This window comes from Panthera pardus, unplaced genomic scaffold (genome assembly GCF_024362965.1).
Source record: "Panthera pardus isolate Hobbes unplaced genomic scaffold, ASM2436296v1 HiC_scaffold_22, whole genome shotgun sequence".
Lineage (NCBI taxonomy): Eukaryota > Metazoa > Chordata > Mammalia > Carnivora > Felidae > Panthera > Panthera pardus.
Window position 1 is genome coordinate 76,814,472 of NW_026526788.1, and position 21,911 is coordinate 76,836,382.

At 51.4% G+C, this 21,911-nt stretch overlaps 1 protein-coding gene across 1 annotated transcript in view; it reads right to left on the reverse strand.

The window, feature by feature from the left end:
- Positions 1 to 21,911, reverse strand: part of FGFR2 (fibroblast growth factor receptor 2) — a 108,564-nt gene that overhangs the window by 79,023 nt on the left and 7,630 nt on the right. Inside the window, 1 exon segment of the mRNA XM_019459630.2 lies at positions 437 to 703. Coding sequence (XP_019315175.2) covers positions 437 to 703 — 267 coding nt within the window.

Genomic DNA, 21,911 nt, shown 5'->3' on the forward strand with positions numbered 1-21,911 from the left:
GGCCAGAAAGGGGGCCTCCATCTAGTTCCCCCTCGCTGCATGGGAGAAAAATCAAGGAGAGAAACTCGAGTTTTAATAAAAGGAACCCGAAATCTTCCACATCAAATTGCAACCCTGTATTCTAACGGCCAAAGATACAAACAGTATGGGGGGGGGGGGGGGGCGGTGAGATGTGTTTTCTACTTCTATAAAAGCATGCTGTCTTAAAAGAAAAATGCTACCTTGCACATGAGAATCCTGTCATTTTTAACGACCAGCCCCTCTGGCAGAGCCGGTCCCCGTGGAAGAACTTCAAAAACAGATCAATAACAAATTAGGGAGCTCTGTGCGTGGCATCCAATTAGCAGATCCCACTAGGAGTTCCCTTGTCCAGTACAATTTCACCCAGAAAACGGCTACAGAGAAGAGAGAGCGGAGGGCTCGCAGGCCGACTCACCTGTGACATTGACCATGAAGTAGACAGCCTCGCTGTCTACCGGCCTAGCCGCCGTGCAAGCATAGAGGCCGGAGTCTCTAGGCGTGGCACCTTTTACCTGCAAGTACTCCCCAATAAGCACTGTCCTATTGTTGGGCCCCAAGTGTACCCCATCCTTAGTCCAACTGATCATGGTGGCATCTCTCAACGGACAGCGCAATTCTAGCGACTCCCCGGGCGCGGCCACGTAAACTTCAGGTTGGGAGATTTGGTATTTGGTTGGCGGCTCTGCAGAAAGGTGGGAGAGAGAAGATGGAGACAGATGGGAAGGAGGAAAAGGAGAGAACGTCCAACAAAGGTCAGTGGCGGCCCGTTTATTCCTAGGAGAGGCGGTTCTTGGTCTGCAAAGGGCCCCAGCAGGCGTCGGCTTCCGCCCACACCCAGGAAGCCGTGCACAGAGCAGACGGAGTGTCTGCGACATCGACCAGAGGAAGTGCCCGATAGAAGCGGCCCCACTTTGTCTCCACAAGCTGCAGGGCCGTAAACACACACCCAAAACCCAGCGTGGAAGGATAATGTGAGAAAACTTTGCAGTCTGTTACCAATCCAAAGCCTGCTTACAAGGGTCACACGTGGGAAATTCTATTCTTGTGGCATTTTTGACTTGTAAGGACGTGTGTTTTACAATTTTTTTATTCAATGCGACTGCATGGCTGTGTCTACACCTTTACACACACACATACACACACACACGCAAGTACACACACACACACACACACACCCCATTTGCGCTAGACTTTGCCTGTTGTCACAATGCCGAGCTTCTTAAAATGAAATGCCCAAACTCAAGGGACGCTAATGGGTCCTTGTACAAAACTCTCAGGCTCAGATCACTTTGCTGGCCTGGAGACTTAATACTGTGCTGGGTAAGCTGGAACACGCTGTTTTTCTTAACACCAAAAAGAACAAAATGCCCCAGAAAACCAAGAGGAGGTCTCTGTATCGTACCTAGACAGATCTGGAAATGAGGCAGCTGAGCACCTGACCCTCTGACACGTTCACAGCTGGGTCCCTCCCTGCCCACCAGCACCCACCGCACACCCTGCGCTCCAGCCTCCTCGGGGCCTTGGCCTTTAACTCCTTGAGAGGTACTCCTCCCTCCCTTGCCTCCCCGTTAACCCAACTCATCCTTCAAGGCCCAAATCATCCAGCTGGATATGAGCTTGCCATCGGTCCCCCGGGCGTGGGGGTGGAGCGGATCTCCCCTCCTCGTTCACCTGTCCGCTGAGCCAGCTTCTGGGGAAGCAGCACGTAGCTCATGGACGTGTCCTGTCGCCCAGGGGGACAGCAAAGATGTAGATGGAGGGTTCAGGTCTCCTTGGGTGTCCCTCTTGCCCCAAGCAACACACACATGGCAGGGGCCCGTGCTGAACATGACTGCGGTCCCCAAATCCTCAGGGCAAGAGGGGACTCAGGCAACCTGTACAAGCACAGCGAGAGGGAGCCACAGGCCTACAAGGGGAGCACCCGGAGCCGCTGGCCGGGACCCACGAGGACCCATGAATGGGCTTTCATCCATCACAATGGGAACTGTGAATGGTACCCAGAGTCCCAGGCCCAGGAAACATCAAGCTTCCCAGCGCTGGGATAGCTCCAAATCTGGGCAGCATCACAAGGCAACTGTTTTGTCCTTCTGAGTGCAGTCTGGACAAATCTCCCACATGACAATGGAATAAAGTCACTCCGTGCCTTAGTCCCACTGCTGAAGGAACAGTGAGGGCCGTGTGCATCTGGTTCTAGAAATCCTCACCACCACCACCAACAGCCAACATGGGAGGGCCAGGGCTCCCCAAAGGGGCACCTTCAAAGGCATACGTGCCAAGAAGAGCCCAGACGTTGAACGGGACATAGAGAACCACCGCAACAACAGCAACAACAACAACAAGATAGAAGAAGAAAGTAAGAGTCTGATTTAACATGGACACACACACCCTGAAACGAGGGCAGAAAACCCCAATTCGCAGGCTACGCTTCCCGAGTAAGTTTTGTCTCTCTCATTCTACATCTACGAGACCCCTCCTACGGGCCACGCTTTGTTCTAGATGCTCAGGGAGCAACAGGGAACAGTAAAATCCCTGCCTCGCTGGTGGAACTTTAATTACAGTGGAGATGACCGACAATAAACAAAAAGCCTACAAAAAATGTATAAAGTACGGGAGGCGGTCTTGTCAGGAAGCCAAATACAGCAAGACAGCGGTACAAACAAGACAGAGGGGGAGGGCTCTCTCTAGAGCAGGAGCTGGCAAACCACGGCCCCCGGGCCAAACCCAGCCATTGCCCGTTTTTGTAAACACCGTTTTCCTGGCACGCAGCCACGTTTGCTCCTTAAGTGTTGTCTGGGGCTGCTGTTGTGTCACAATGGCAGGGCTGAGCGGCTGGAACGGACACCCTACGTCCTCTGCAAAGCCTCGCCCTTTACGAAAAGTTTGCCAACCCCCGTTGTACGGGATGTTCAGAGAAGGCTGCTCTGAGGGGTTGAAGGGCAAAGTGATGTCTGAAAGATGTCGCCGGGACCTCAGCTGGAAGGTTCCTCAGGCCACACGCCTCCTGAGCTTGCTGAGGTCCAAATGCACCTGAACTGAGGGACTCCTAGAAATATCCTGAACTCTGAAGCCCGAGCAGGACAGAGAAAAGGAAGAAAAATGTGGGAAAGAGGGGAAGGAAGAGAAAAAAGGAATTCAGCGCGACCCCGGATCGCGGACCTTGCCCCATTTCCAGCGGCTTGGAGTCCCATCGGAAGTGATGGTGCCCCACAGGACACCTGGCCGAGTCCCTTTCACAGCTGGTTAAAGCAAGGATCAGATGGCATTTGGGTCCCATATAACCAACCAGTAATTACCGAAACAGCACCCACAATGTTAAGAGTGAATGTATCGTGGATTAGCCTGGGTCACAAAATAATATTTATCGGGACCACACGGCATCGTCAGCAAGGTACCGAGAATACTACAGAATCTGCTTTCCTCTGAGCCAGGACCGGACATCAAGAGAGGTCTACGCAGGAGTGGCTGGACCCCGAACTGCGGATCTTCACCCTCTCAGGGAGACGCGTAGCCAGCCTGCCTCTGCCCTGGCCCCTCCCATCAGGAGAGCCATGTCCCTATTTCATGCAGGCAGGAGAATGTATGGAGACTGCTTTAAAAAAAAAAAAAAAAAAAAAAAAGATAAGCAAGATACTTGCAATTAGGACGCAAAAACCTCTCTCTCCCGACAAAGGTAGAGTTACGATTTCCCTGTTCTTAAAGGAACGCATTTTCGCTGAGAATATCTGGTAAACCACTGGGTCTCGCGGAAGCCAGGGGTGCCCGGACCAACGTCACAAAGACACCACCACCTGCTGGTTGGTGGTAAAAGAGGAACGTGGCCCACTGAGGCCTCAAGGGCAGGGACCGCGTCTTGCGTGGGGCCGGACACACAGGAGCTGACGATAAATGTGCCGTCGTGCGCAAGAAAAGGATGGTCCCCTGAGCCCCGCTCCACTCCGTTCCTGCTTCACCTCTCCACCCCGGTCCCTCCCCCACTAAGGAGCAAGAATGCCGAAATGACACGGCATTGCTTGTGAGGATCCGATGAGCCAACCAACAGGAACCTCGGCGTCCAATCTATAACCTGCCGGGCCCGTGACCGTCACTACCGCTGTCCTTCGAGGCTGACGACGCTCACCACGCCTCCGGCACCACTATCTTCAGAGGATACTCAGAGAGCGTCTGGATCAGTATCTCCACAGATGCAGGTCAATGTCACAGACAGGCACCCATCTCACCGGGCCCATAAGAGGACTTCTGCTCAACGTGGTCCTTCTCTCCGGTAAAACCAGGTCAAAACTGTCACCCGTTTTCCAGTTAGAGGATAAGCTTCAAGGACAGTGAAAGAACTCTCCAGAACACATCACTAATGGTGTTCATCCATTACAATTAGGCCACCTGACTTCAAGCCTGAACGAACCCGCACCTAACGGATCGGTTCACAAAAGGCTCACCGGGTCACTGGGGGTTTGTGGCAACTTCAGCAAAGCCCAGCAATGCGGTGTTCACACTCAGACTGTAGGCGTGGCTCGGGGAGAAGGGCGAATGGGTGAACGAAAAGGAGAGGGGGTGCCTCGGTGGCCCAGGGACTTAAGCACCTGACTCTTGATTTCGGCTCCAGTCATGATCAGGCAGTTGGAGAGTTCGAGCCCCGTGTCGAGCTCTACACTGACAGCATGGAGCCTGACTGGGATATTCTCTCTCTCTCTCTCTCTCTCTCTCTCTCTGTCTCTTTGTCTCTGTCTCTCTGTCTCTGCCCCTCCCTCGCTCCCACGCTCATGCGCTCTCTCCCTCTTTCTCAAAAATAAATAAACAGGGGCACCTGGGTGGCTCAGTGAGTTGAGCATCCGACTTCAGTTCAGGTCGTGGGTTCGCGGTTCATGGGTTCGAGCCCCACGTCCAGCTCGCTGCTGTCAGCCTGTCAGCACAGAGCCCTCTCTCTGCCCCTCCCCTGCTTGCACCCTCCAAGTAAACAAGCCTACGTTAAAATTTTTTTGAAAACAAGGAGAGGACTGAGGAAGCGTTTGGGGAAAAACGGTGCCAAGAGAAGGAAGACAGTTGGGGGCGGGGGGAAGGGATGCCACACGGTCCACTGCCACACCGCCCAGGCGCACCCCCGCCCAGCCTGTGGGTTCCTGCATCAAACATACCTGGGCACAAGGTGCCAAGGACATGGGCGCTTTGCCTGGAACCCAAACAGCTGGCTCAGCGGAGGCCACCCTGTCCCCGCCCGTCCCCAGGAGGCCACTCCCGGCTTGGGTTTCTCTTCTGTGTCTGAATGCTACAGGTGACAGGTGACTGTCTTGCCCGCGCCCTGCAAACATGTTCCGTGAGTGCCGCGCACACACCTGCACAGGTATCTCCCTCACACCGTTCGGTGGGGAGCCAAGAAGATCTGCTAAGTCCTCTGACACCAGCGATGACGCACCGGCGATGCTCCCCGACACGGATCTGCTTCCACTGACAGGGCCCGGTGCCTCCACCCCCTCCCTACCCCCACCCCTGCTCCAGCAGGCTGCGCGGCCTGCTCTGTAAAGCAGGACCGTTGACACAGGGCAAAGTATTCCCCAGGAGATTTAAACAATACCTTTTATAGTCATATTAATGTTTCCTGGATTTGTTTTGTTTTTTTTTTTTTTTTCTGGTGCTACAGCTTACTTTTAACCTTTCTTACGCAGAGCGGGGGAGAAATCCACAGGGAGCGCCCAGTCCAACCTTGTCCCTCGTCTGATCCTGCCAAAACACCACGGGGGAAGGTTCCAGAAGCCACTCTGCTCCACACCAGATATTCTTTCGGAGACACTTCCACAGACAGACACAAAATTCCGTCCATCTTTCATAACAGTAATTCAAAGTGGGAAAACACACACACACACACACACACACACACACACACACACACCAGCGTCCGACATTGTCACGGAGACCTAAAACGGCCAAGGGGAGAAGCGGGCGAGGTGACCCCGGTCACCGAGAGTGATCACACAGCTTTTTCTCTTAATATCCAAGTGACTACGTGTATATTAAAAGAATGAGACAACGGGCACTCCTGTAGCCCGTCCCCGGCATGCAGCCTGTGCGGTCCCCGCATGGGCAGCAGAGGGGCCTCATCTGGGAAGAGAAGGACACTGAGGCGGGGGGGACAGCCCTCAGCAAGTGAGGGCGGGGATCATGACCTCTCAGAGTGACATCATGCCAACGTCACTGGCTGCAAGCCGCAGGTGTTCACCTCCGGGTAAACAAGCACAGGGAAGCAAACCCTGGCCTGTATGCGCCCAGAGCCGGGGAGGGGACAGCCTGTCAAAGTCCAGAAGGGCCGTGACTTATGCGACTTCAACGCACATGTCCCTGGGTCCCTCCCCTGTGTCACCAGCAGGGCCGTCTCGGGACAGCTGAAGCAGGGAGGGAGTTTGGAACAGTAAGCTATTTCAGGTAACGCTTTATGTTGCCAGACCAGCCATAGCAGCACTCCAGACTGTCACTTTTTATAATGTTTGCCTATAAACTTTCCCGTGTGGTTTTTGAAATGGCGCCCAAATGCAAACAGGGAACAGATGGGAAGCCCGCGGCTCGCCCCGTCCGATCGCCTGCTGGAGGGTGGACGGCAGGTTGACACGGTCCGGGGCCAACAAAGCGGCGAAGGCCAGCGGGACGATGACGTCGCACCTCACAAGGTAAAGCCTTTTCTGGGGTTTCCTCGGGACGGCGCCTTTCCAAATGTCAAGATGCTCGCAGCTAAGAGGCAGGAACCCCGGCTTCGAGGATGCAGTGTGGCGGGGCCCCTGCGACACGGCCCCCGAAGATGCTCCCGGTCAGAAAGTCAGGGGCATCTGAGCCCCAAACGCATTCCTCCAGAAAGGATCAGAAAGGGAGAAAGAGAGAGAGAACTCGGGAAACAGATCGTCCCCCCACCCGGGGCCTGGAGCCGGAGCAGAGGCCGGGCAGGTGGCAGGACGCGGGCTGCGGGGACACAAACGTGTGCCTCTTGTCGCAGCTCGGCGCTCCCACGGGAAACGTCACGCCAGCACTGGGAGCAGAGCAGTCAACCAGCCTCGGGCTTCCTGGTGCTGCCCTCCCTCCACCACCCTGTACCAGAGGAACAGATATCACTGCTGTGGGCCTGCCAAGGTCCTGAGACAGCAGCGCACAAAATAAAGCTGCAAATGTCACTGCAATGTCACAGTGCGCGACACACACGGCGGTAAGTGGCGGCTGAGCCTGTCTGTTCCGGTTAGCCTCGACTCACCCTCCCGCTCTTTAAGATGGCCTGAAGCGGCCACGCCACGGTCCCAGTACGAAGTTTTAACTGGCCGATACCCAATTTTCTGTCCATGGGAATTGGAATACCAACCCCCCTCATACACACCGCTGTCCTGAAGCATTTTTACAAGCTGGGCTTGAGGGAGGCTGGGCAGTCGAGACGTCGGGCATTGCAGCACAGCTTTTCAGTAACCCGGAGGGGCCGAAGGCCCAGATCATTCTGCCCGGCACCAAATCTCACCAACAGAAAGACACAAAGGTACCGGGGTCCCCACAAGGAAGTCAGAAATGACCGCCCCCGCCCCGTGGGCCCTACCCACGGAGGGGGGCGGGGGGGGGGGGGGGTCCCGCAGACACACAGACAGTGAAGGCAGGGGCGGCAGAGAGCGGGCTGTTCCGTCTCAGACATCCTGAGAGCTTCCCCTTTGCAAGAAGGGACTTGCACAAGACAAAAATCCTGTCATGAAACGGAGGCCTTATAAGGCATAGGTACTACTTGTACTTTAAGAGGCAGGAGGGAGAGACAAACACTCTGCACAATATAAAGATGAAAGTTCTCTGCCTCGAGAAATACGGCCAACATAAAAACGGGGGACACAAAGAAGTCGGAGCGATGAGCCACAGACACGTAAACAGGCCGAGAGGCCGCAGTTCCCTTCCCGGCCAATTGTTGGGGTGTCTTACACACACACGTCAGCACTTAAAACCTCCCCGTCGGTTCCACGGGGGCTGTAACAACCACTAATAGCTACCTCTGCCACAGTAGCCTGCCTGTTCCAGAAATTCTGGACTGGCTCACATTCCTCATGATCAGATGGGATAATGGCATATGTTTCCAATATGGTAACCATTAAAAATTATATATTTAGGCACACCCCTCATATAATTTAGGTCTATCTTTGAGATGCGTGGGGAACAGCTTTCCAAGTCTGAAAAGAAGTGATGCAGCTGCCCATGAGAAAATACTAACGTAGAAATCGTGACATGCCTAAGAATGCCCTCAGGGAAGCAGGAGTCACCGTGATCACCCAAGATTTGGACCCCAAGTGGCAATAATCACTCCCTATTCTGCCAGCAACCCCTCTCTCCCTTTGATCCTGATGTTTCAGGCTGTCAGTGAATCATGTTCTCCGAAAAGGAGGGGGGGGGGGGCATAAAAAGGAAGGTTTTCTCCCTGGTCCCAACACCTGCACCAAACTCTTATGTTCACGACAGCACAATTTCCACTGGACCACCGGGATGCAGGTACAGGATCAGTGCCATCTGCATAAAGTCCCTGGACATCAGCAGCTCTGCTTGAGCAAAAACTTCCACACCGGGCCCTCTGTTCAAAAGCATTTCCCGCACATGCCATCAGATTATCTAGTGTCCACGAAGCAGGAACCGGCGCTGCAGGTTACGTCAAAGCAGCCCGCACGCACCCCCCTGCCGCACGTACAACGAGGAGTCCATGTGCTTGATGCCTGGTCATCCAGGCCGTGGGCCTCCTGCCTTCTGGAAACACAGGAGGAGGCTGGCATCTCTGAAGATCTTCAGGGCTTCCTTGCACACGCTGCTCTAAGGAAAACCACGTCATCAAGCTGGCCCTGCCGACGGACCCAGACTCCTGGGAAAACTCTCCCAGAGGGAAGGTTTCGTACTCCCTGTATCGGGAAGGGAACTGGGAGGTGGGGAGGGCCTCCCAAGGAGGTCATGGAATGAAGGAATGAATGCGATTTGCCGGACCTGTATCACCATCGTTGAGATCAGGAGTGACCCTGCTGAGGTGTCGCCTGTAAAACGAACGCGTCATCTCCGGTTCTGAACGCCTCATCTGCCCCCAAAATGTTTCCATCAGAGACCTGACAACGGCAGAGCCCTCTTCCTCCTATAAAGTGGTAAAAAGCCACCTTGCTCATCAGAGGCTGCTTCAATTCCCACAGCTGGTCCCTGAGCTCTTCCTGGTACCCTAGCATTAAAGCTCTGGCCCCATCTCTGTCCCCTCCCTGGGTGCTCTTCAGAAAAAGGCAAGAACAGGGGCGCCTGGGTGGCTCAGACGGTTACGCGTCCACCTCTCTTGGTTTCAGCTCAGGTCATGATCTCATGGTTGGTGAGTTCGAGCCTGGCCATCGGGCTCCTCGCTGTAGGCGCAGAGCCTGCTTGGGATTCTCGCGCTCTCTGCCCCTCCCCCGCTCTCATTCTCTCTCTCTCTCTCTCTCTCTCTCTCAAAATAAACAAACGTTAAAAATAAAGAAAAGGGGCGCCTGGGTGGCGCAGTCGGTTAAGCGTCCGACTTCAGCCAGGTCACGATCTCGCGGTCCGTGAGTTCGAGCCCCGCGTCAGGCTCTGGGCTGATGGCTCGGAGCCTGGAGCCTGTTTCCGATTCTGTGTCTCCCTCTCTCTCTGCCCCTCCCCCGTTCATGCTCTGTCTCTCTCTGTCCCAAAAATAAATAAAAAACGTTGAAAAAAAATTAAAAAAAAAAAAAATAAAATAAAAAAATAAAGAAAAGAAAAGGCAAGAACAGGCTGAGAACCGACCTAAGTTCCAACTCTGCCACTGACAAATTGTGTGATCGCTTCCTGTGTCTCCGCCTGCAAACCAGGACTGATGATAACGAGCGCGCGCACAGAAAGCACCTAGCTCCGGGCCGCTGCCACTCGGCAGGACCTCGAATGTACCAGCGGGAAGACCTTCTAGCTGAAATCATTACTCCTCAGCTGCAGCAGACTACGCGTGAGAGACAGAAAAGCCACCTAACCAGGTGTTCTCAACACGGAAGCCTGGGGATGTAAGAAAACAAAGGGGAACCTTCTGTTCTGTTTCTAGAGCCCCTAACACATAGCTTAGTGTTAATCATCCCTTGTGTCGTTCTGTCTTCTGCTTGTGCACGTGTGTGAGTGTTCCTAAGAACAGAGCGGTGTGGCGGAGGTCTTGCCTCTCTGGGACCTCCTCCTTCCGCACTCCCCCGTATCTGCGAATATGCTCAGAAGCCCGCCCCTGGCTCTTGTGGTCCCTTCCCTATACTCTGCTTGGCCCACCTCTGCAGCCTTCCCTGCCCCCTCCACATCAATGCCGCTCAAGTCCCTGCTGGAAGGTTCATCCTTCCACCTGCCTGAGGGAGCACATCACCTGACCTTGTCTTCCGAGGTGCCGCCCAAAACAAGCAAGTGCCCTTCCCCCTCTTCCCCTCCAGCAGCCCCTGGCTGACATCAACTCAGCTCCAACTCGGCCCTGAAGCCCCCCACTTCTCCCTCCTGCCTCCCATCCCACCAGGCCCCACATCTGCTACTCCTGTTAGTTCTCTCTGAAACAGCTCTGAAAAGAGAACAAGGGCAAGACCTCACCCCTGCAGGTCCCCACCTTCTCTCCAAAAGACCTCTGCCTTGCCCCCCCAGTCCACCCCATGTATCCACCGCAGACCCCTAGAGCAACCTGGGAAACAAAACTGACCTTTAATTGAATGAATGAATGAATGAATGAACGAATGAAATGAAATGAAATAAATAAATAGAAGACAGAGACCACTCCACACTCTGACAGGGTAAAACCCAAAGAATATTCCTCACATTAAGGCCACGGTTGCGCGAGGCCCCACGTCCCCCCTCCATCTTCTTCTCCCTCATGCCCTAGACTTGTCTGTTCTCGCGGGCACTGTTTCCTCTGCCCGTTACCCTGCCCCACTACTCTGCCCGGCAAGCTCCTATTCAGCCTTCAGAGCCCAGCTCAAATATCATCTCCTCTGCGAAAATCCCTGCTTCCCGTCAACACAGCCCACGCTGTTCTCATCTCCAAGACACTACAGCCTTTGTTTATTCACCTCGAACCTACAGAGCCAAATACAGCCACCTCCCCCACCGACCCGGCCCGCCCTCTCCGAATGACCTTCTTGGGTGGGGGGGGGATCAGCAGTGCTTCTCAGACTTTCTTCTGCATAAAGACCACCTAGACAGCCTATTAAAACACAGCTCCAACGTTTCTGGGTCAGTAGTTGTGGAGTAGGGTCTGAGCTTCTGAGCTTCCCACCAGCTCCCAGATAATGCTAATGCTGCTGGTCCAAAGACCACACTGTGAGAAGTTCAGCACCAGTGTCCAAGGACGAGAGAGTCGGAGACCTGGTTGTGCAGGGATGAACCCACATCAACTTGGACAGCCCCTTCCCATCACCTGAGTCTGAGCCCCAGTTTACAGAACAGGGAAACACCTCCGGGCTAGCCTGCTGCTGGTCAAGGTCATCACAAGGACAAACCAAGAGGCTGCCTGGGAAGGTCTTTGTAACCCCTAAGGTGGGTGGTGGGGACACATCTGAGAAAAAGCACCCCTCACCCCAGTTCCCGCCAGGGCAGGCCTGGGCGCCTGTGTGTGGGTTATAGCTTGACCCCTAAGTGATCAGCAGATTCTTTCCCCCCACCTCATGGTAAGGCTGATTTGCCTTACTCTGACTTTAAAACAAGGTTTTCTTTCAAATGCATAAATCTGTCAGGTCGTATCTATGTAAGTTACCTAAGTGTAGATTTCTGGCAAATGGAACCAAACATCCAAGGATCTTGGGAGAGAGTTGTTATCAATGCCAATGACACCTGTTTGATGACTTTAGTGAGGGAAGAGGCCTTGGCTTACTAAAATAGCATCTACTGTTCACCTATCCAACAAATCGGGGATACCAGATATTTACATGCGGACCACAAAAACCCCTGCAGAGTTCCCCGGACCAGATGCCTTATCACAACCCCAGAGCATGCCGGGAGGAGCCCTGAACACCAAACCCCCCCGGCAAGGCGCCCACCTGTGCCCTGCATGGCACCCAAGCATCAGGAGCCTGTAACAGCACGGGGCTGATGGGCCTGCTTTCCAGAGAGCTTGCCCTAAGCCAGCACTGTGACTACATTCCAGAAGCAAGTTTTCAGGGACGGTCACCATTCCGCACTTAGGGTTACTCCTGGCTCCTAGAACCTGCTTCCGGGACCTGCTCACCCCCCTGCCACGGACATAAACAGTCCACAGTGCATACTAAGTGGGTACATGTGGCCTGCAAGTCCCCCAAAGGTCAGATCGTGTCGAAATCCTAGGTGACATTTTCCCCCAGCCCTTCCCTCCATACGTACTTTCAGAATAAGTGAATATTTTTAAAGCGCCCCAGGGACCAAAGAAAAGGATAAGGGGGTGGGGTAAGAGTTACTCCAGGAAGGCAAGGGCACGCCTCTTGGCCTCCTGATCTTCAACTCCGGGCCTTTTGCAGTACCTTTGAGCAAGTTTACTTAAAGGGCTGGACCTTTCTCCTCTCAGCAGGACCCCAGTTCCAACACTTGTTCAGAGCCTGCAGCTGTGTCCCCAGACCGGTTTCCCCCCCACCCCCCCAGCAGCATCCCGGCCATTTACAAATGAAGGGCTAGCAGCTGGAAACTGGGAAACAGATGGCCCTCCTCCTTTGAATGGCTTGATCTGGCAACTCAGGCCTCAGCAAGTTCGGGCCAGCCTGGTGCAGAAATCTTGTTGAGGCTGAAGGCACAGATTCATAGCCCGAGGGGTCTTTAGCAAGCAGCTGGGTCGGAATGACCTCTTGGAGGGGTTTCCCCTAAAGTCAGCAGGGGCAGGGAGCCTCTGCGGCGGGTGGGGCACGTCCCCAGCTGGCTTTGCCCCTTGCCGCTTTTCTCCAGTGACTTACAAAAAAAAAGGAAAATTCCCCCGTGGGGAATCCTGTGCCCCAGGACTGAAAGCACGTTCGTTCATTCAGGAAATTCCAAATCTAGAAGGGTGCCACCAGGGTCAGCCTTTCTCCTAGGCCCTAAGCCGTGTATCTGCAAAGAGGTCAAACCTTCTGGAAAGCAAACTTTGAAGAGTTTCCACTTCTCCATGCAGAGCCCAGCCCCTTTCAAAACCCATCAGAGCAAGTTCACCTCGGGAGGGGCTATGCTGGGCCCCCAAGCATCTTGGCACACCTGCCCCTTTTAAGCAAGACTGTGCCCCACCCTGCTCCGGGGAAAGGAGGGAGCCTTATGTAAATGCCCAGGTCCTCGGCTGAGGCCCCGCTATGGGAGTTCACTACCCAGGCTCCCCTGCCTTCCACCACCTCCGGCCTCCATGTTAACCTGGTAAGAAACTGCAGCGGCAGAAAAGAGACTTGTCAAGGAGGTGGCTGAGAGCTACCCTTGACCACCTGTTCACAGGCCCTACCTGCAAAGACAGGCACCTCTCGGCAACAAGTGGAACCTGACGGGGGACAGGGGAGGAGCCAGGCCCTGGATGGTTCCCAAACTGGGCAGGGAAAGAGCTGGCAGGCACATGTGGCTGGGACTGACTGGGGCCAATGCAGGGGGGTCTGCTGAAGAATCAAGGTGGGTGCTCACCTCCCTGAGAAGCTCAGCCTCGGGAAGTCACATAGTTCGAGTACCCAGAAAAATCCTCACCGTGGCCCACAGGTTCCCCACCTGACCTGGCCTACTACTCTAGTCTCCTTCAAGCGGCACCCCGGCTTCCTCAGGGTTCCTGCAACACTTTGAGACCCACCGTGCTTCTTCTTCAGAGCACCTGCACCCAGGATTGGAACTAGGACCTCGTTTTGGCAGTTATTTGACAAAGATCTATGGCCCCCCCGCCCATTCATAGGACTTGAGACTGTTTTTGGCTTGCCATTCTATCCCCACAGAGCTCAACACATGGTAGGGTTTCAAAAAATGTATCTGGGGGGCACCTGGGTGGCTCAGCCGGTTAAGCATCTGACTTCCACTCAGGTCATGATCTCACGGTTCATGAGTTCGGGCCCCGCATCAGGCTCTGTGCTGACAGCTCAGAGCCTGGAGCCTGCTTCGGATTCTGTGTCTCCCTCGTTCTCTGTCTCTCTCTCTCTCTCTCTCAATCTCTCTCTCTCTCTCTCTCTCAAAAATAAACATTTAAAAAATTACGCCACAGTCTGTAAAGGGTTGATGACCTGTGTCTGCCAAGCTCTGGCAGTTGTCCCTCCACCAGGGCTGCAAGGCTAAGAGAGGAAGCTGCAGGTTTCCAACCGCCAAGCATTCAACACCTTCTCTCCAACGCTGAGCTCCCCTTCTGAACACCTGCGACCCCGGACGGACGTTCCGCATTCACCGTGCAAGTTCAGTGCAAGGTCCAGCGGACTAAACCAGGCCCAATTCACCTCCAGGTCTAGCAAGCTCCCTTCAGAAGCCACCTTTTTTTAACCACCCAAAATGAACTTTTGTTTGCTTTAAAAATGGCTCTACTGCTCAGCCTCTTCCTCCCCTTGGGACGCCCCTCCTGGCCAAGAGGAGGCGTGGGGGATTGCTGCTTCTGCCTTTCCATTCTTAGATGTTCTCTTTGTTCCCCACTTTTGCCCCGGCGTCGTCAAGGGCCAGGGAGGCCCTGCCATTTGTCGTTTCCATGACCGTAGGTGGTAGGAGCCCCAAGAACAACCGTCTGCGCAGGTGGGCCTTGACCCAACTGAGAATCGGACACGCTGGAGAGAAGTGTGACGTACTATTAAAGTGACAAGCAAAAAGGCAAACATTTAGCAGTGCCAGGGCAAACGGCCAGAAGCATCTGGGACAAGGAAAAACGGGATGGTCTGCTCCCACTCCGCTGAGTTGGCTTCTGAGCAAATGGGCAAATACCAGACCAGTCAGCCCTACCTGCCTGAGCTCCTGCTGGGTGACTGAGCCGGGGGTCACTAACTGGGCCTCAAGGCATCTCCCTCCAGTCTCCCGGCAGGAAAAGGGTTGGCTTCTTACTAGTCAGCTGCATATCACCAGAGGCCATTCTCGGAGAATCACAAAGTGGTAATTATTGCACTGGTTTTATTGCCCAGGACTTTTCTTCAAACAGCTTTAGGAAAATAGGTGTGGGTATGTGGGGAAGAGACAGAATCACCCAGCAGCGTCCTTACATGTTTAACAGTCAAATGACATATTTCGGAAAGAATGACGAGGCCGCCCTACCATATGCCACAGAGGACCCTCCTGCTCGGGGAAAGGAAAGGAATCAATCGATAAACCTTCCTTATGCCAAGAAATTCACCCCAAGGCCGGGGCCCACGCCCGCTGTGGAGTCTTGGAGGAGACATTTCATCTCCGAGGGTCTCAGTCAAGAGTCTCGTCCATAAAATGGGAACATGAATGACCCAGGGGTCAGCTGGATGATTAAGATTAGAGATGGGGGCAGAGGAACCGCAGGAAGGTGGTCAAAAAGTACAAACTTTTTTTTGTTGTGACATAAACAAGGACTAGGCCGGGACACCCGGGGGGCTCAGTCAGTTAAGCATCCGACTCTTGAATTCAGCTCAGGTCACAGTCTCGTGGTGGTGAAATCAAGCCCCGCATCGGGCTCCGCGATGAACACCTGCATGGGACTCCCTCTCTTCCCCTCTCTCTCTGCCCCTCCCCTGCTCACGCTCTCTGTGTCTCAAAATAAATAAATAAATAAACTTAAAAAAAAAAAAAAACAACAGTTCTAGGGATGTAATGCACAACACAATGACTATCATCACCATGGCCGTGTGACATATGTGAAAGTTTTCCAGGGAATAGATCCTGAGAGTTCTCATCACAAGGAAAAATCTTCTTTTTTCTTTTTCTTTTTTCATCTGTAGGAGATCTTAAACTACTTACAATAATCATGAAATGATTTACGTAAGTCCAATCATCCTGCCGTACACCTTATACTTAACGCCATGCTGTGAGTCTATCATATCTCAATAAAACGGGGAGAAAAGATTAGAGAGGCTAGATGTCAAGGGACCTAGCACTGCGTCTGACACACAGCAGGCACTCAATAAATGGTCATGAGAGCTACCGTTATCATCACCCTCCTCACCCTCTCAAGGAATGGGCTAAAAAAAATGACCCCATGCATGCATCCATCCACACTGACCACTCCCCCTCACACCCCTGCTTGTCCAATCAAACGACCCCACAGGGGTGTAACATGCAAATGATTGCTCAGCTCCTCCCCCTCAGTAGTGCAGGTCCCCTGACAATTTCCTTCCCTTCCATAAAGTCCGGAAGCCCAGCTACCTGCCCAGGTAGGAACACCCAGCAAGCTGCCCAGGGGAGTCGCTGCAGTTAAACTTGGCAGGAACGACAGTAACTTGCTCCGGCGCTCCCCTCAGTGGCCTGGACAAAAGCAGAGCACGCTACACCCCACCCCCACCCCCCACCCCCCAATCCTGTCTCCATCCTTCTTCACAGGGCCTAACGGCAATCCTTTGGAAGCCTCAAACAGAAAACTCGTTCCTTGCCAAAATATATTGCTCTCCATGAAGAGCGTGTCCTACAATTATCACAAAGCGGCAAACACGTTTTTTTTCTACGGGGAAAATAGGTCAACCCTGAACCATTTGGACTGCAAGCAGCAAGACGATCACATTGCTGAAGTCCAAACTTACAAAGGCCCAAGACGATATGGAGGGATGGATAAATGGCCTACAGCACGCTTTCTATTTTGATTAATGCAAACGCTTCCCACCAGAAGATCTAGTAAATATGCCTGAAATACTGGCTTTTTCTTTTTCTTTTTTAAAAAGGAGCCTTCACGCCCACACAGAGCCCAATGCAGGGCTTGAACTCACACCCCTGAGACCAAGAGCGGGGCTGAGACCAAGAGTCGGATACTTAACCAACTGAGTCGCCACCCAGGTGCCCCTGAAATCTTGGTTTTAAATCCTGTATCAGGTTTTTACATTGACAAGAAAGTGAGGATGGGGATGGAGAGAGAGAGTTCTACACCCATTTGCCTCATATTCACATCCCCGCCCCCTCACATAGATCTCATTGGCCAGTTTCAGATAAAGAAAGGCAGGCTCAAAGTGATCATCTACCTTATACGAAGTCACAGCAGCAGTAGATAGGGGAGTGATTCAAGTCTGTCTTGCCTAAGCCCAAGGCCAAGTTCCTTCTGTGCTTTTGTCCCCAGACAGCACATCGCATGCCACTCAAACTTATTTTATTCAGGGCGCCTGGGTGGCTCAGTGGGCTAAGCGTCGAACTCTGGCTCAGGTCATGATCTCCCAGTTTGTGGGTTTGAGCCCCACATCAGGCTCTCTGCTCTCAGCCCAGAGCCTGCTTCAAAGCCTGTCTCCCATTCTCTCTCTGCCCCTTACCCACTCATGCTTTCTCTCTCAAAAATAAATAAACATTAAAAAAAGTATTTTATTCATCTTTATGGATTCAGATGAAGAATTTAAGTTAATTTTATAGGGGATATTTGGTCTTTTCAAGATGTGTTTTAAGTTTGAAACATTTATAATGTTTAGGATACAGATTCAATTGGGTACCCTCCCCCCTTTTATCAGCTAAGAATGCAACACATTTGGTGGAAACCCAGGAAGCATGGTGGACAAGGAGGGAGACCCTTAAAGGCAGCCACATGCCTTCCTATAGAGCAATCTCACTGTCAACTAAGAATCTGAAGTTTGAGGGCTTCCAAAAAAGTTTAAACCCTAAATTTGTCACCACAAAGATCTGTATTTTCATTTTATAGTCCCTCCCACCCTGCTCCCCACCCAACACACAAAACTGGCCTTTATGATGTCGATATATTTTTAAAACATTACAACTGATCAGGTATGGAAAACCTTAACAGTAAACAGTCATGTGTAAAAAGAGACCACATAGAATGACAAAGAAGGAGTTCTACAGTTAGGAAAGGACCGTGACAATTTATGTAGAGTTGATCAGCGTCAGAGCCCAGAATGGAGTTCTTTCTCTTCCAGGAAAGGTGATATATAAATCGTACAAATAAATATGTCCCATGTCCTCATTCCTGAACATATCAGAACTTTCCTTATAAGCTGGGTTTTGACCTCCTCATAAAACATGTTCACCATAACCTGAAATTCCATATACGTGCATTCCATCCATCCAGGACATGGAATTTACCATTCTCTAGTTGGACAAGGGGTTAAAGGAAAGAATATTCCACAGCTTAGCTCCCTGACTCAGTACAAGAAGAATCTGAAATTCTCAATATTCACATGAAGTGGCAAAAGTCCAGAACGGGGCGTAATTACTTACGTATTCCAAAGTGGAATAAATGACAACAGTTCACACCCAGAGTCCTACAACTCCATCATGGTGCAAGTTTCCCAAAACCAAAATTACTGAAAACCTAAAGCATGACTTAAACCTAAAGCCTTTACAGGACGTACACTCTTCAAGGTCAACCACAGTCTGTCCTAATCATGAAATATCCTTCTGTATGAATACAGAAGCAGTAAAAACTTGAAATTCTATAAACGAAGCCCATAAGCACCGCATTTGCAGCTACCATTTTGGATTTTCTATCATGCCCTTTTAAAAAGGCATTTTTAAGAAAATGTTTATTATTTACTTTGAGGAGGGGAACACAAGCAGGAGAGGGGCAGAGAGAGAAGGAGAGAGAGAGAATCCCAAGCAGGTTCCAGGCTCTCAACACAGAGACCGATGTGGGGCTTGATCCCACCCACTGTGAGATCTTGACCTGAGCCGAAATCGAGAATCAGAGGCTTAACCAACCGAGCCACCAGCCACCCCTCTATCATGCCCTTTTAAAAAGGGATAGTCATTGATCAGAGCAAGGAGGCGGCGGTGGGGGGGGCCGGGGGGGCGGAGATTGCAAGTGTAATCTTTGTTAATTACAGAAGGCGACCTCTCCAACACACACAGAATCATTATAGTAACATGGCCAGCAGCTTGTTCAACCAGACTTATTTAAAGAGCCTGGCCTCAGGCTCCTTTCCCTACCTCCTCTTTACACACTCCCTAATTCGAGAAGGCCAGAGCTCAATCAGCTGGGTCACTGTAGGTCTACCTGGGTAAGCAGGAGGAAGTGGCCAGTTTGTGGAGACTCAAGGGCTGCCAGAAAGCCTTAAGGCTTTGTGTGAAGATAAACATTTTCCCCAAAATGGAACACGAGTTATGCATGGCTTTAAAATCTCAAGTCCAAAGCCCTTAGCTGGCTCAGTCTGTAGAGCAGGTGACTTTTGATCTCAGGGTCATGAGTTCAAGCCTCATGCTGGACGCAGAGCTTACTTTAGAAAAAATAATGTGGGGCGCCTGAGTGGCTCAGTCAGTTGGGCATCTGACTTGGGCTCAGGTCATGAGCCCAGGGTTTGTGGGTTCAAGCCCCACATTGGGCTCTGTGCTGACAGCTCAGAGCCTGGAGCCTGCTTTGGATTCTGTGCCTCCCTCTCTCTGCCCCTCCCCCACTAGCGCTCTCTCTATGTCTCTCAAAAATGAATAAATGTTAAAAAAAATTTTGCGGGGGGCACCTGGGTGGCTCAGTTGGTTGAGCATCCGACTTCGGCTCAGGTCATGATCTCACACTCCGTGAGTTCGAGCCCCGCGTCTGGCTCTGTGCTGAAGGCTCGGAGCCTGGAGCCTGCTTCAGATTCTGTGCCTCCCTCTCTCTGACCCTCCCCCATTCACACTGTCTTTCTCTGTCTCAAAAATAAATAAACATTTAAAAAAATTTTTTTTTAATTTTTTTTTTAAATAATGAAATCAATAAAAATTAAAAAAATAAAATCTTGGGGTTCCTGGGTAGCTCAGTCAGTTAAGTATCCAACTCTTAATCTCAGCTCAGGTCATGATCTCACGGTTCATGAATTCGAGCCCCGCATCAGGCTCCACAGTGATGGCATGAGGCCTGATTGGGATTCTGTCTCTACCTCTCTCTGCCCCTCCCCTGCTCGTGCGCTCGCGCTCTCTCTCTCTCTCCCTCAAAATAAACTTTAAAAAAAGAGGAAAAAATTTTTTTAAATAATAAAATCTCAAGCCGAAGAGCCTCTAACAAGTCAAAGCTGTGTTCTTAGGGGTTTGTTCGTCTTGGATACAATGATGCTGAAACATCACTGCTCAGTAAACCCGCCCCCCTTCAGCTAACGCTGAAGGTTCAGCCCCTACATCAGGTTCCCTCTTCAGCCCATACAGCCTTGAACACAGTCACCATCAGTTAAAAGAAACCACGCTAAGAAGGCAAGTCAGAAGCACGTGGGGCACAGGTGTGGCACAGTGACCGACATCAGGCGCAACCACGAAGGGAGAGCTGGAAACGCAGAGCCATCGCTCAGTCTCCCCAAGCGGATACAGCAGACGGATGAAAAGAACTCAAAACCTAAGGCTAGAGTCATTCCTCGAGGCGCCCGAATGATAACGATCACAGGCATTTCTGCACAGTGGCAGTAAACCCACTGGTTCGGAATCATTGGTGGGACAGCCTGGAAAACTTTCAGAAAATAATCTCTGAATGGCCTGCCCACAGACTAGTCACCGTGCTAAGAATCCAATCGGGACAGCGAGTAGAGAGGGGCACACCAGCCGCGTGGCCTACCTGGCGCCCCAAAACCAATGTCCCCCCTTCCCCTCGAAAGAGTAAAATCAGACGGCTTCCATGGAAATGGGAAATTAAGCCAGACCCTGATGAAGAAGGGTGGGAGGTAGCCTTTTAACAATTGCCCTGGAAAAAGCAAACACGGGAACAACAGACTGCAGGCTGAAGGGCCACTAGATACATTTTCTGGAGAATGTGAACATTGAACAAGGCTCTTCCTGTTTAAACACTACCCTAGGTATTTCATAACCACGTAATTATTCATTAAGTCTGATACTGGAAACCTCTCATATTGGATTGCTCTGGTTATCTGAATTCTCACCCTCAAATGGGTCAGAAGGACTTGAAAAGAACCACTTATGGTTCCTAGTGAGGGGCTTGTCCCTGAGAAAGTCCTCAGTGTTTTGACTGGTTAAAATAAACAGGCAAAACACACACCCACTGAATTCGGATCAGAGGGACTGAGCATGGAGAGTTATACAAACACCAAGTCTTTCGGCTTGCCCGATTTTTGCTCTCGGAGGTAATGTTTAGCCCAGTTCTTTGTCTATGAATTGTGAAATACTTTATATGCTAATAAAGAATGTGTACTTCATTGTGTATTTAACTGCATAAGCCTGCATTTCGTTTAACTGACCGGGAATAAGTCCTTGTTCCTAAGCTAACTCTCAAGTTCCAGTCAACTCTTAAATATTAACACTCGTACTGAGGAGCAAGGATGCAGATAATACAAAACAGAAGATTATTTGAAATCATTCACTCTTGGTATGCGGATATATTCTTTTTTCTCTTAACTTGCAATTAAATGCGTATGGCTGACATTACGGCATTTACAATACTCGGAACAAAGGACCTAAAACCATGCTGGAAAAATCTGACTTCCTTGTGCATTCTTCATTCACTGACTCTGCTTTTGAGTTTGGGACCAACTCACACATTGGTCCAGGACAGCACGACCTCTTAGAAGGTTGCCAAAAAAATTGGTTTGGAAAAAAAAAATGCAAACTACTTTCTTCTCAGGTTGTCGCTTTTCAGAATCACACTTTGTAGAGGGTGGGAAAGTAATTAGGGGTTTGGGGTTGGAAAAGCCCTTTTATTTTAGCTCCTACTGGGCTGGTGTAAACAAAGATATCATTAATGTCAACAATGACTTAATGAACCAGAGTAGGTGACAAAACGTCAGAAAAAACTTGAAAGAGTCACCTCCTCCCCAGGATAATCAAGCTTGATTATACTTTAAATAATTAGAATATTAATCAACAGAACAGTACTTGGCATTGAGGACTAACCCCCTTCGAGTCAATAACTGAGCTTATAGCCTTCAGCCATTCCCCTACAACAATGAATGACCAACGGAAAATATTCTTTGTTAAAC